The 13,571-nt window shown below is 28.2% G+C and overlaps 8 protein-coding genes across 8 annotated transcripts; 4 read left to right on the top strand and 4 right to left on the bottom strand.

The window, feature by feature from the left end:
• Nucleotides 1–77: 77 nt before the first annotated feature.
• On the top strand, nt 78–746 carry FG386_002394 (uncharacterized protein; the record flags this gene model as incomplete). The annotated part of the gene is made up of 1 exon (XM_067341756.1): nt 78–746. One exon carries the CDS (start codon nt 78–80, stop codon nt 744–746), a length of 669 nt encoding a protein of 222 aa, XP_067199035.1.
• Nucleotides 747–926: 180 nt separating this feature from the next.
• On the bottom strand, nt 927–2,690 carry FG386_002393 (uncharacterized protein; the record flags this gene model as incomplete). The annotated part of the gene is made up of 1 exon (XM_067341755.1): nt 927–2,690. The coding sequence occupies one exon, from the start codon at nt 2,688–2,690 to the stop codon at nt 927–929; it is 1,764 nt and encodes a 587-aa protein (XP_067199034.1).
• Nucleotides 2,691–2,928: 238 nt separating this feature from the next.
• FG386_002392 (uncharacterized protein) lies at nt 2,929–4,968 on the bottom strand (the record flags this gene model as incomplete). Its single annotated transcript, XM_067341754.1, has 1 exon — nt 2,929–4,968. The coding sequence occupies one exon, from the start codon at nt 4,966–4,968 to the stop codon at nt 2,929–2,931; it is 2,040 nt and encodes a 679-aa protein (XP_067199033.1).
• Nucleotides 4,969–5,687: 719 nt separating this feature from the next.
• On the top strand, nt 5,688–8,213 carry FG386_002391 (uncharacterized protein; the record flags this gene model as incomplete). The annotated part of the gene is made up of 1 exon (XM_067341753.1): nt 5,688–8,213. One exon carries the CDS (start codon nt 5,688–5,690, stop codon nt 8,211–8,213), a length of 2,526 nt encoding a protein of 841 aa, XP_067199032.1.
• A 69-nt stretch (nt 8,214–8,282) lies between these two features.
• Nucleotides 8,283–8,738, bottom strand: FG386_002390 (dynein light chain tctex1; the record flags this gene model as incomplete). The annotated part of the gene is made up of 1 exon (XM_067341752.1): nt 8,283–8,738. The coding sequence occupies one exon, from the start codon at nt 8,736–8,738 to the stop codon at nt 8,283–8,285; it is 456 nt and encodes a 151-aa protein (XP_067199031.1).
• A 341-nt stretch (nt 8,739–9,079) lies between these two features.
• On the bottom strand, nt 9,080–11,053 carry FG386_002389 (uncharacterized protein; the record flags this gene model as incomplete). The annotated part of the gene is made up of 1 exon (XM_067341751.1): nt 9,080–11,053. One exon carries the CDS (start codon nt 11,051–11,053, stop codon nt 9,080–9,082), a length of 1,974 nt encoding a protein of 657 aa, XP_067199030.1.
• Nucleotides 11,054–11,871: 818 nt separating this feature from the next.
• Nucleotides 11,872–12,641, top strand: FG386_002388 (uncharacterized protein; the record flags this gene model as incomplete). Its single annotated transcript, XM_067341750.1, has 4 exons — nt 11,872–11,932; nt 11,995–12,215; nt 12,304–12,408; nt 12,474–12,641. The coding sequence occupies 4 exons, from the start codon at nt 11,872–11,874 to the stop codon at nt 12,639–12,641; spliced, it is 555 nt and encodes a 184-aa protein (XP_067199029.1).
• Nucleotides 12,642–12,827: 186 nt separating this feature from the next.
• On the top strand, nt 12,828–13,490 carry FG386_002387 (uncharacterized protein; the record flags this gene model as incomplete). The annotated part of the gene is made up of 1 exon (XM_067341749.1): nt 12,828–13,490. The coding sequence occupies one exon, from the start codon at nt 12,828–12,830 to the stop codon at nt 13,488–13,490; it is 663 nt and encodes a 220-aa protein (XP_067199028.1).
• Between the last annotated feature and the right edge of the window lie 81 nt (nt 13,491–13,571).

Raw genomic sequence — 13,571 nt, 5'->3', positions numbered from 1 at the left:
TGAAAAAAAAAAAAAATATATATATATATATACATATATGTATTTATGCACACAATATTAATGATCTGAAAGCATTAATGAGCCGAGATAATAAGGATTTAATGTTATGTGGGGTTTATGAATGTAATTACACAAGCAAAAGTGGAGAGATTAAGCACATAACTCCAACTCAGGATTACTACGAAAAATTTAATATTAGAGAAGAGTCAACAAAAGTACTACTTCCATATTATATAGATGTGAATTTCGATGGAATTAGCCAATTTGAGACACAATCACACATTGTTCTTAGATTTAATAATATGTCGGACAATGTTATGGCAAAGTTAAAAAAAATGTACATAATTCATGAAGGAATTCCAGTGCAATTACACAACTTGAACTGCTTTTTAATAGGTAAAAACAGTAAAATCGATGACAGCTCAAGACTGAGTTTATTGGGTTCTTCGATGATTAAAGACAAGGTCCAATACTTCAAGTCTATACGAGTAGTTATAAAAATTGATAATCCAATTAATAATCTGGGTGACAATGGCATTGAAAACAATATGCAAACCATAAGGATAATGATTGATTATATTATAGATTTAGATAATTTAATGTTAAGCTTTCATCAAACTAAGAATAAAAATCATGCAATAGAAAGTTATTTGAAAAACGAAAGTTTAGACGAAGAAAGTTCTGACGTTGACAGTCAGGATTATTCATTTGTTCCAATATTAATGCCAACAATGGGTCATAGATAGAAGTAAATCAATTATAATAAAATATTTGACATAGATAAAACGAAAAAAAAAGTGTATATAATTTTTAAACAAGAAAGTAATGCCTAAATTGGATTTTAGTATGTATATAATATTCAAATATATAGTTGTAGCTAATAAGGAATAGATATTTAGTAATCAAATAAAGTAAGTTTATATATACTATTCTTGCAATAACAATACTTTTGCCGAGTTCACAGGGGTATTCATATAGTTTTTATTTGTTAATATTTTTTCAACGTTTAATTGTTTAGAAAAAAATGTATTGTCGTCAAAATGTTTACTCTTTAATAGATTCTCTGTTTCTAATCCATTTTCCGAAACATTGTCCATTAAATTACTATTATTCTTTGAATTTAAGTCAAAGCTTCCTCCAATTATTCTAATATTCGTTTTGTAATACTTTTTGTAATCTTCCTCAGAAACGTATTCACGACTGTCAATTGGTTCGGTTTTGTATATAACAAACCATCTATTGTATAATAAAGTTATTTTAAATATTATATCCATTTCATGTAATTTAAGAATAAAAATGGATAAAACTGATATAATGAGACTGATTATATTACTTCCTATCCATAAGGGAATATTGTGTCTCATGGAAGTACTTAAAAGTGTTTGGAATCCCTGAATTGTGACTAATCCTACAATACCGTAAGTTTCCGCATTGTTTATTTTGTATCTGTTATAAATCCCAATCATTGATATTGCAGAAAAAATGATTGCAAGTGCTTCTTTATTACTAATGTGAAATATTGAAGCCAAAATAGTCTCTAAAACAAAGTATAAACTCTCATTTTTACCTGCATTTATTTCTCCATCAAATATCCTGTAAAGTAAAAATCTTATTAACAGACAAATAGGAAACACAATAAATATTTGACCCAATGTCATAAATATATGTATATAAACATTGCATATTCTTCTTTCTATATCTTTAAAAGTGTAGTTCTTATCATTGGTATTTAATTGAAATTCGTCAGTTATTTTTATGCATACTAAATGAAATACTATGTCGTGTAGACAAGGCAAGATTAGAGCAATAAGTGTTCCTATTTTAATAAAACTTATGTTATTACCACTGTAAATATTTACCACAATTTTGTCTGGATTTGCGATTAACAAAGACGTAAATATCAAAAAAACCACCAATAATTGTCGCTTTGTTATATAATTATCGGTAATATTTCTAGTAATGATGTTGTGGTTTTCTATTTCATTGTTTATTAATTTACCAATTTCAGATTTATCAGCACTAAATATTTCGTTAAATGTATTTTTTTTAAGTATTTTAACCTTTTTTTCCTTGTTAAATTTAGATGTTAAAACTAAAAAAATTAAAACTGTTATTAATGGAGTAAATAACTGGAAAGAAGAGATTGTTTTAATATTAATTAGCATTTCAGTAACAGGTTGTGAAACAGTAATTATTCCTGATATCAACATCCATAAAAATAGTAGTTTCTTGCTTTTTGTTGATAAGTTAAACATTTTCTCAAGACCATTGTGAGTCAAATCCATTTCAGTCGAGTAATTTCTAACTCTTCTTTTTAATATATACAATTCCAATAGTTGAAACAATAACACGAATATGCAAAACAAAGATCTTATAATTATGAAATCAATCATATTTTTTTTGGTGTTGCTAATTACATCTTTGTGTAACAGCGTTAATATAACTCCACTTACAAATATCATTTGGTTTTCAAATATAGGTATTAATATTTTCTTTGGATGTGGAGGGATTTCGCAAAAAAGCTTATTTCTTCTATCGTAAAAAGAATACCTTTTCAAATGCGTTTCTTTAATTGGCCTTAATTCATTTTTTCTCTCTTCAATATTAATTCTTCTGTTATTTGTAGAAAATACTTTTCTGGATTCAAGATGAATTTTTTCCAATACAACAGGTTTTCTAGAGTTTTCCATTTTTCTGACTTAGAAAGAAATAACAGTAATATATAGGTTAAAAATTTTATATGAAGAAAAACATAGTTATAACATGTTTTTCTTTTTTTTAATTATCTTAATTTTTACTCCTTCACACATTATTTACTAGTAGCAACAAAATAAATGCACACTTTAATTTATAAATAATAAATAAATACTACTATTGTAAAACTTTTTTTTTGGTATTAGTTTTCTTGTTATTAATAAAAAAAGCTTATTAGTTGTTTTCTCCTTTTTTTCTGAATGTAATATCAATACCAACGGAAATATGGTCTGAAGAATATACTGGATTAGGTAGTGTATTTATAGGAGCCAAAACATCTTCATTTATATAACTTAAATATTTATTAATATGAATCTGGTATTTTTCCATTATGTTGTCCTGTTCTATCAAATAAATATAGTCAAGTTGCCCTGAAAAGCCATTTACCTTGTTAGTGAAAGGATAGTACAAACTTTCATCAAAACTAACAGAATCGTCATTTTTAATTCTTTTTTCTCCATCTTTTGCCAAAATAGTAATACTATCGTATTTATCATCAATATTAATATTAAAAAGATCGACACAATTATTAGGAATTTGAATGTCTAATCCGAAATCACCGTTATTAGTTAATTTTTCAGGTGTGTTGTTTTCAAAACATGCAAGTAAGTCCTCATTAATATGAACTTGAGAATGTAGCCAGTCTATGGATTTGCTAGATATCCTCCCATTAATAAGCAACATCCTAGCGTCTGAAAAAGGCAAGGTATTAAAATCACCCATAATGAATGGGATAACATCTATGTTTGAATACTTATGCTTAATGTTACTAGTGAAATAATCAATTAAGTCCATAAATAATTTAACTTGTATTATTCTGATGTGGCCACCATACTTGTGATAGTACAAATGAGTGTTTCCAATTATGTAAATAATACCTGAGTTAATATGTCTTAAAATGGTTATTTGGTAAACTGTAGATATATTTTTCAGAAATTTCTGAGTAAAATCTGGCCATTTAACATCAATCACTTCGGTCAAATAAGTGTAATTTTCTTTAAGTAAATCTCTAAATAAAAAAGCTTTAGTTTCTAATAATTCAAATATATCTTCCCTATAAAATGTGGAAACACTGCCATATTCATTATGGAATACTCCTTTGTAGCCCTTGTTCTCCAGTAATGTCTTAAGAAAAGAATTGTATAATGATAGTTGAACCTCTTGCATGCAAATAATATCAAACTCTAAGTCAGTTAACTCTTTTGCTAAAATGCTCCTTCTGTAATTTGGCTGCAAAGCATAAATTGGACAGTTGGGATACATTTCACCCAAAGCCTTTTCAGTTTGAGCAAAGAATTCAGACAAAATATTGAATGTTACTATCCTAAGTCTGTTTTTGTAATTTTCGGTCCCAATATTGTCATCCCTTTTGAAATATTCAACTCTAAGGTCACGCCAAGATCTTTTTAAGGGAGAGTTTATTTTATTGAATCTATATATTGTATCGAATATTGGGGAGTCAAGAAAGTTGTCTACTATTCTTAATATCAGGGAATAATGTTCAATATTTTTAGTTATGCTTTTAATGTTGTCGCTGTCTTTTATATTCTCTAAATTCATTCCACATACCAAACCTTCATCTATTTCTATTATATTTTCCGGAAGGGTTTGAAGTAGTTCAAGCTTCATTTTATTCTGAGGAATGTGGTTTTGTAGGTACCATTTGTAACTGAAATCACTTTCAGTTCCCTTATGGAATGACAATGAAGGCACTACAGGAAATCCTAACCTCATTTCGTTTCTCAAAGTCACGTTCTCAATTATATTAACATTTTTTATTATCTCAAAGCAAAAGGTTTTGCTGACCTTGTTTAAATTAAAATCTAGGTTGCCAACAAAATACTGATCTGATTCTAATAGATCTTTTAGAGATATATCACCGACAGATTTGCCATTTTTAGTTATTGTTAGAGAAACTTGTAAAGAAACGTTTTTATCAAATAAATTTTTTATAAAGTCTTCAAATTGCTTCTTCAAATTCAAAGAGACTCTCTTATTAAAAGAGCTTATTATTTCTTCAGACTTTCTGTTCATTGTTAATATTATTCTCTCATTTGTTTTATCTTCATGCCTATTATTATAATGACTTTGAATAAAATTCATTAATTCATTTCCCAGTGACACAATTAATCTCATCACGACCTTGCCGTCTATGCCGGATTTTGTAAGTAAAATAAATCCATTTTGGTCTTTTAATTTACTTTTGTACGCCATTTTTGAAATATTGTTGGAATAATTTTTTTTCCTTTTTTAAATGTGCAACATTTAAATATTTGTATCATGTCCGCCATTTTATAATTTAACGCTTTTTTTATTCAAATATTAGAATGTAAGAATCAAAAATTTCAGTCCCTTCATTTTGTGAATATACACACCAGAAGGCTGAAACAGGTTGTCTCAGTTAGGACTCAGCTTTTAAAAGGTTTTTCAAACTAATTAAAGCTTTTGTTTTTAAATGAAATGAGTCGTTGTTTATTGAGCCTTATTAATTAATAAAGGAAAATACGACAACATGATGTGTTTAATGTAGTATTAAACAGCCACTTGCTTGTTTTTGTTATTAATCCTTCTTGAAATACATCAGAAATATTGTTCATAAGTAACAATTAAGTTCAAGCATGCAAATTGTGAAACCGTCAACAATATTTCTAAATACTGTTGCTAAGGATAAAATGGCGAATTTGTAACAGAAAACCTAAAGTTGCCAAGCAAAAACAATTTCCAAGAGATAAGGTTATGATTCAGTTATATTAAAATCTAATAAAACAGTGTTTATTCCATCGCATTTTAATGCAAAGCACCGGTTTTAGTATTAATGCGTCGCTTTGGCGGCAAATTGCAATTAGTAAAAGGTGACATTTAGGTTAGGTATTAAAGTGACAGAAAAAATAAACAAGTGTAATGTATTTAAAAAAAGTGGAATCAGAGGAAATATGAACGAAGACTTGATTTATTTTCCAGATAAAAACAATGATGAGAGTGAGGCCGAGAACAATGATGACTCAATATACTGCAAAACATTTTCTGAAATAAAGGAGTTAAATAGGAAACTAGTGGTTCAGCTGGAGGATTTGGGATATGTAAGGATGACGAGAGTACAGGACATAGTCATTCCGAAGATACTAAATGGCGGAGATATTTTGCTAAGAGCACCAACAGGAACAGGAAAGACAATATGTTTTCTGGTTCCTGCGATACAGTACAGTTTACTGAATAGAGATACGGCTACACAAATAAAAAGAAGCGACGGTACAATAATTCTGATTTTAACTCCTACAAGAGAACTGTGCATGCAAACAATGGAAACTGCTGGTAAAATAATGAAAAAAATGTCTTGGTGTGTAGTTGGGAGCATATCCGGGGGTGAAAAGAGAAAGAGTGAAAAGGCACGCTTGAGAAAAGGAATAACAATACTGGGTGGAACCCCTGGAAGAATTTTGGATCATATTGATTCCACAAGTAGTTTTAATATTTCAAACCTGTCCTCTCTGATAGTAGATGAAGCAGATAGACTTTTGGAAGAAGGCTTTTTGTCATCATACAAAAAGATATACCAATTTATAATGAATTCAAGAAATAAATATGCAATTGGGAGCTTACTGGCTGACGACTCAAATGAAAGAACTAACATTCATCTAAATGTTACAATAAAAAAGGAAGAGAAAAAAGATATCAACATTAAGGTGATTTTGGTTTCGGCAACGTTATCTAAACCTGTAGAGGATTTAGCCAGGTATTCCCTTAAGAATAATCCAGAGTGGCTTATTATGGACCAATATAAGGAAATAAACTACGAGGCTGAGTATGAAGAGAACAAGGCACTTCAAACGAATTTAGGCGAAGATAGCTGTCAAAGAAAAGGACTGTTTTCAGTACCAGTAAATTTGAGACAGGAATGTGTAATTATAAATGACAAATTTAAGATACCTGCACTAATATCTTTGCTGTTATCAAGAACTGTAGCAGGAAAGAGGACAGTGGTATTTGTTTCTAGTACACAGGTTGTTGAATTCTATTTTTCACTATTACAAAGTATTAGATGGCCATCTGAAAAATTAATTAGGGGCGGAATAAACGTTAAGAATTCAATCAAGGATTTGGAAAGCTACAAAAAGAGCATAGACAACAAAGATTTAGGGATTAGTAGAAACGATTTAAATTCTACAGATATTAAAAACAAAAAAGTAAAGTATAGGGGGTATAGGGATTATCAAGATGAAGACTCTGATTTAGACTTTAAAAACGAAATAACGCTTTCCGACTCCGACTATATTAGTGGAGACAGGAAAGAGAAAAAGAGATCCGATAATAACAATTTTCTGAAAAACAAAGGTAATAACTGGGTAAGTGATAACACTCGTTTAGTTCAGGTATTTGAGAGTTTTTTTGGTAAATATATTTTTAAGAATACAATATTTGATGAAGATGAAAGTGACTTTTGTGATGAAAAAATTAAAACTAAGAATAGTAGTGAATCGATTATAAGAAATGATAAATCATTTAACCAACCACCAATTTTTATGTTACACGGACATATGAATAGAGATGACAGAATAGGACAACTGAATTCATTTGAAAATAACAAAAACGGAGGTGTGTTAATTACCTCGGATGTTGCTAGTAGAGGTCTTAATTTCCCAAAGATTGACACTGTCATTCAACTAGATCCCCCCCAAACAATTGAGGAGTATATTCACAGAGTTGGAAGAACTGCTAGAATGGGAGATAGGGGCACTGGAATTATTTTTTTAAGGCCTTCTGAGGAAGGATATCTAGACATTCTTAATTCATATAATATAGCCAAAAAGGAAAAGATGGTCATATTAAGTGAATCTACTATATGGGAAGGCTTGATGTTAAATAACTACAATACTGTCAAAATTGATGATATATCAGGTTTTTATTATTCTATAATCAACAAAATAATTACTTTAACTCCAAGCGACACTAATAATGAATTGTTAAATAAGGCCAGAAGGGCATATATTGCATATATTCGTTCTTATTTAAGTTATGATAAAGAGTTTTCTAAGATATTCTCAATCAAAAAGCTTCATCTTGGACACGTCGCTTCTTCATTTGGAATAAATGAACAGCCAAACAAAATTATTGGTCATATTAAATATCTAGATGGTGTTATTTCATTTAAAGAAAAAATGAGCATTGACAGTGACAGCAAAACGAGTACTAACAATAAGAAAAACGCAAATAAAGTCTCCAAAACACCCATTGATAAGAAAAACAATCACATTAATGCACTGAGTAAAAAAAGAAATATATCAAAAACCGATGATGTTAATTACAGCAAAAGAATTAGTGAAAAAAAACGAGCGAAATATAATGAAAAAAAACCGAAAGCTAGTGAAGAATTTGAATTTAACACTGATCCTAATAAAACTGTATTAATAAATAGGGCATTAATGCTAATGAAAAACAAGAATGAAATCTACAGTGAATAATATTAATGAAATAATATGAAACAACATTAATTCTTAGTTCATAACTTCGTTTAAAATAATGACACAAACTCAATATGCCACTCCATATACTACTACTACACAATGCAAATTTTTATTATCCCAACGGTGTGTCACGCTACCATCATTTGCTTGGTCCCAATAACAAGTTGTGAATAAATGGAAACCTGCTGGGCTTCTTTGCAATACAATTACACTTACAATATATTTAAATTTCTCGCTCAATTTACGCAAATTTTCCAGACACTGACTGGTTATTGAATCTACCCATGTTGTCACCTCAGATGCGTTATATTCTGTTGATTGGTCTAATACAGAATTTATTGATGTGATAATACAATCTTGTACACCGTCCTTTATTGATGAGAAAGACGATATTGAGGATGACTGGGTGTTTGACCCTCTTTGATCAAAATCTTGCTCTCCCGTGGTACCTTCCATTGACAAATCTGCAGCTTTCGTAATTGTATTTGGTGCTTCACCGCCTGGTTGTGATGAACTTGACATTATCTATAATTAATTCAAATCCCAATTAATGTTTAAATCTAACCACCTTCACTATGAAGTAACAAGCAATATTACAACTATATGAAAAGTATGTACGTGCCTATGTATATATTCAGATATACCTCAATAATGTGTAACTTGAAGTAGTTGGTTTATATTTATATTCTCTAAAAAAAAAGAAAAACCTCACTTAATTTTATAACTTCAAAACTACTTTTTGATAAATTTACTTTGTGATTAACGTAAAAGAAGGCCCACATATTTATTGTGCGAGGATAGCATGGCGCCTATGATCCCGCCTAATTTATTAATATAAAGATTTCACTTGTATTCATTATAAGTCAATCATTAATAAATATATTGTTAGATGGTATAGCAGATGAAGAAGACAATGTGGTGAGGGTATTTGTACTAGCAGTTGTGGTTGTCATTGTCTTGCCAAAATTTGCAGTGTTATCATGATTAATGTCACTTTTCTCGCTAATTAACCCGATTGCACTGCTTCTTAGGGTTATATTATCTAATCTTTTACTTATTTCTTTGTATTTAATATTATTGTTGTCGATATTTCTAGATCGATCTAGTTCCTCAGTTTTTTCAGAAATGGAAGTCTCATCTAAGTTGTTGCTTAATAGTGTATCTTTTTCCGTATAATATAGATCACCAGATTTACTTAGCTCACTAATAGATGATTGAGTTCTTATCTGTTCTATTTCTCTTTTGTGTGCGGAAACGAACTCATCAACAATCATTTTCTTTTCATCTTGATAAAGCAATTCCTTCCTCTGTAATTCCAGTTCGAGGTCATTTATTATATTTTTGTAATACTCTTTTAATTCATTTATTTTATCCTCATATTTGATCTGTAAATTTAGTATCTCTCTATTTTTATTACTTTCCATATCAATTAATATGTGCTCAAACTTTATTTTAAAAGCTTGTATAGAACTATTTTTTTCTTTTTCATTATCACTTATCATCTGATTGTATTTTTGTTGAACTAATCTTAGCTCAAGTGAGTGATCTGATTTTAATGTATCCATTTTTCTTTTGGTCTCTTGTAACAATTCATTTAGCTGTTTATCATGAACTTCAGTTATTTTCCTCTTTTCTTCGATAAAGTATTCGTTCATTTTGTCTATGTCCTCTTTATGACTTGATAATATTAATTTTATTTCCATATCGTGGTCTTTTTGCTTTTCAATCAGTCTTTCAATGTATTCATTTCTAGTGCGATCATACAAACCATTATATTCCTGTGTTATTTTCAATATACCTTCCCTGTAGTTGTGTGCATCCTGGTGTCTTCCAGTCCGAAGCATACTAACTTCGTTTATTGAATCTATTCTTGCTAAATTAACAGATAAATCATTATCCATATTTGATATTGAAACTTCATTATTTTCATCAGTACTAATTTGTACACTTACTTTTCTGACAATATCACAATCATATATTTGTATAAATTCTTGATTACTTATTGTTTTTTTTATATCATCTCTTATTTTTACTTTATTATTTTCAACACTTTTTAATAAATGCGAAAGTTTAATATTATCTTTTTTTAAAATAATATTATTGTTATACTGCTTTTTATTATTTTTTCTTTCTCTGTTGTAAAACTCAGTCAAATTAGAATAGTAATATATTAACGACCTTATTATTTTAAGACTTTCGTTGTTTAATTTTTGATAATATTCAGCTTTCATTATTTCATTTCCTTTGCTATAAGTATTTGTTATTTTATTAGCAACTGTATTGTATTCTAAAAACCATTTCTTGTAATACTCAGTTGAAAACTTATTTTTACTTAGTTCTGAACCCGGAATATTCTTACTTATTTTATCAATCATTGTTATTATCTCCTCTATTAAAGGTGTTTCTGTATGTTCAAGGCCTTTTGAGTCAATATTTATTGTTTCCGTTAATATCTCCAAATTTAATAGTGATATGACACTATTTTTTGTTGGAACACTAGCTTCGTTCTTATTTCTAGGTTCAGACAAATTTATTTTTGCAAAATCCATTTCTTTTACAAACCCTAATTCTATTTTTTTTAATTCACTTATTTCATTCTTATTTATTTTTTTTCTTATTAGTGATTTTTCATCAGAGATTCTATTTACATTACTTAATTGTTTATTACTTGGAGTGAATTTAGGGGTTGAATTGCAACTTTTTAATGAAGAACCTGAAAAATTGCTGTCGTATATCGATACATCACTTACTTCACTCTTGTTTTTTGCCTGCATATTTACAATAGAATTAATACTAACATTTTCAGAATAGTCAGTGCATTCCTGAGAATTTTCCATTGTTAAAAACCTTAATTTTCCTAATAAATCTTATTCTTAATAAGTTTTTATTCGAATCATTTGATTGTTTTCTTTTTAACACTTGAAAATCTTTTTAGATCTTCTAATCATGTTAATCAATTTAATTCAATTAAGCTAGAGTCAATATTTATACTTGAAGATTACTCTAAATGTACTCACAATACAATAAACCATAGATCTACCATGTGTTTTCACTTTTTATAATTTCTTTTTCTTAATGTTTACTCCTTTTCATTCATTTTCTTTAATATTTGGACATGCCACATTGATTCTTTTTAGTGCGCCAATATTGGATGTCAAGTCTCCAAAGGACATTTAATCGAAATTAACTATCCCTTAATCTGGTGTAAGGAGTGTTGTTATATTTTACCACATAAAGGTGAGTAGTTTTACTAAATAAAGGTGACATTCTCAATTATATATAATAAAATAGATTTAATTTTTGTTTTTAATTTTATGTTCCAAATGTTTTTTTCTTGTTCATTCTATTATAGAAAAACAATCTATAACCTTCTCAAGAGCCTGTGTTCATGAGTGGATTTAGCTCTATTGTTTTGATCTTCATTGAAAAGCTATCAGGCTTTTAATAACAATCATATCTACCAATGCATGCATGCATACATGACATGTGGATAATGACGTGTACTTTATTTTAAATAATCACATTTCAGTTACTCATGAAATAAATCTCAATCAAAAATAACAGTATAACCTAAATTAATTAATTTAGTTTGCTTATCAAATCCTGAGTTGAATTTAATTTAATTTAAAAGTGAATTGAATAAATTAGTTGAAAAATGATAATAGAAGAGATTGAACCAATTTTAATAAAACAACCAGATGGTACTTCTAAAATAGGTAAGCTCCAATATATAAACTTAATAAATTTTTGTTGATTAACCTGATGAAATAAATGTTAGGAGTACCACACGAATTGGACAAATTTATGACGTTTAAAATAGAGAACAATCCTTTTTCTGAAATGTGGAACTTAAATTCGGTTACAATAGATCAATTAAAGCTCATTTATTTCAAACATGAAATATACTTTTATATATTTTTTACTATGAGTCTATTATTTGAAATTGCAGTAATGCCTTCATTGACTAATATAGTTTACAGCATAATTAAACAAAATATGGTGAGTTTATTAATAAAGTTGATGTATTTTTGGTATTGCTAATAAAAATTTCGATTATTCCACTGTTTAAATATGATGATTTTAAAAGATTAAAAAGTATTCATTGTTGCTATCTGGAATTATTGTCAATGCTCTATTCTCGTTTTTACTTTTAATTATTATCATTTTCAATATAATTAACAGAAGTTCAAAGGTAAGATTAAACAAAACAAAGTTATAAGGATAAAATAGACTAGTTTTTTTAATAATATTAAACAGAAATGGAAAAATTATACGGTAATTACATTATTATGGGTAATTTGGCAATTATTTACGCCAACAATCCAGGGGAGGTATTTTTTAATAGTGATTTCAACGAGGACTATATCTGCAATAATTGCAAGGTTTCTATCAAAAGTCATGGATAAAATGTCGTTTTCAAACTAAAAATTTATTAATAAATTAAAATTGGACAATATAATTATTTTTAACAAAATTGTACATATAAACATGAAAGAATAGCAAAAAGAGAAAATAACCAAAAAGGGGCGGGATCACGAACGAAAAAATTCCAATCTGCATTAACCTAACAACAAACGTAATAAAAAAGTAGAGTATCACTTGAGTTAATAGATGAAATTTGAATTAACCGATGAAGAAATACAGGATGTTGACTTTTTAGTAAGTGAATTTTTTGTAACTAAAGATAATGGTAAAAACGAACCAATATCAAATTTGTTAAAAGCATATAAATTAGGCTATAGTAATGTTTTAATATTGAAGTTTAATGAAGATGTAGACTACGAGAGAAAATGTGACTGGTTATTGAACTATTGTGAACATATTTTAGCTAACAAAAATTTGCAAAATTCAAAAGAAAACACAGACGGTTCAGATAAAAATATTAAATCTGACATAATAAGTGATGAAGATAATAAGGAAATATTACTAATAGTTGGTAGGGAATTTGAAAAACATATTAGGAAGGATATAAGGTATTTATATGATCTAAAGTATACTGACAATGTTATAATTAAGTATTCGGATAAATTGTCTAGTTGTATAAATGGTAGTGGAAAAATATCGATTATTGAAATAATGCTTAGAATACATGAATTATTTAAGAATTTTAAAATAAAGTATGTTATAATAAATGAGTTTGAAAGACTAGTTGATTCAAGTGATTTTCATTCAAACGAAACTAAATCTATTGTAAACTCACTATTATTTTCTTTAATTGTAAATATGAGGAGTATTAAATCTGAACATGAGTTAAAAATAGTAATTATTGAATGAATTGTTACATATATATTATTAACTGTGAAAAAAATAATGGAATATTATGCTGTTTAGCACCCTTAATAACACACATCTTGA

Source organism: Cryptosporidium ryanae (assembly GCF_009792415.1).
Source record: "Cryptosporidium ryanae isolate 45019 chromosome Unknown contig_41, whole genome shotgun sequence".
In the NCBI taxonomy this organism is placed as follows: domain Eukaryota; phylum Apicomplexa; class Conoidasida; order Eucoccidiorida; family Cryptosporidiidae; genus Cryptosporidium; species Cryptosporidium ryanae.
The sequence above is the reverse complement of the archived record's forward strand: the minus strand, read 5'-3'. Positions and strand labels throughout refer to the sequence as shown.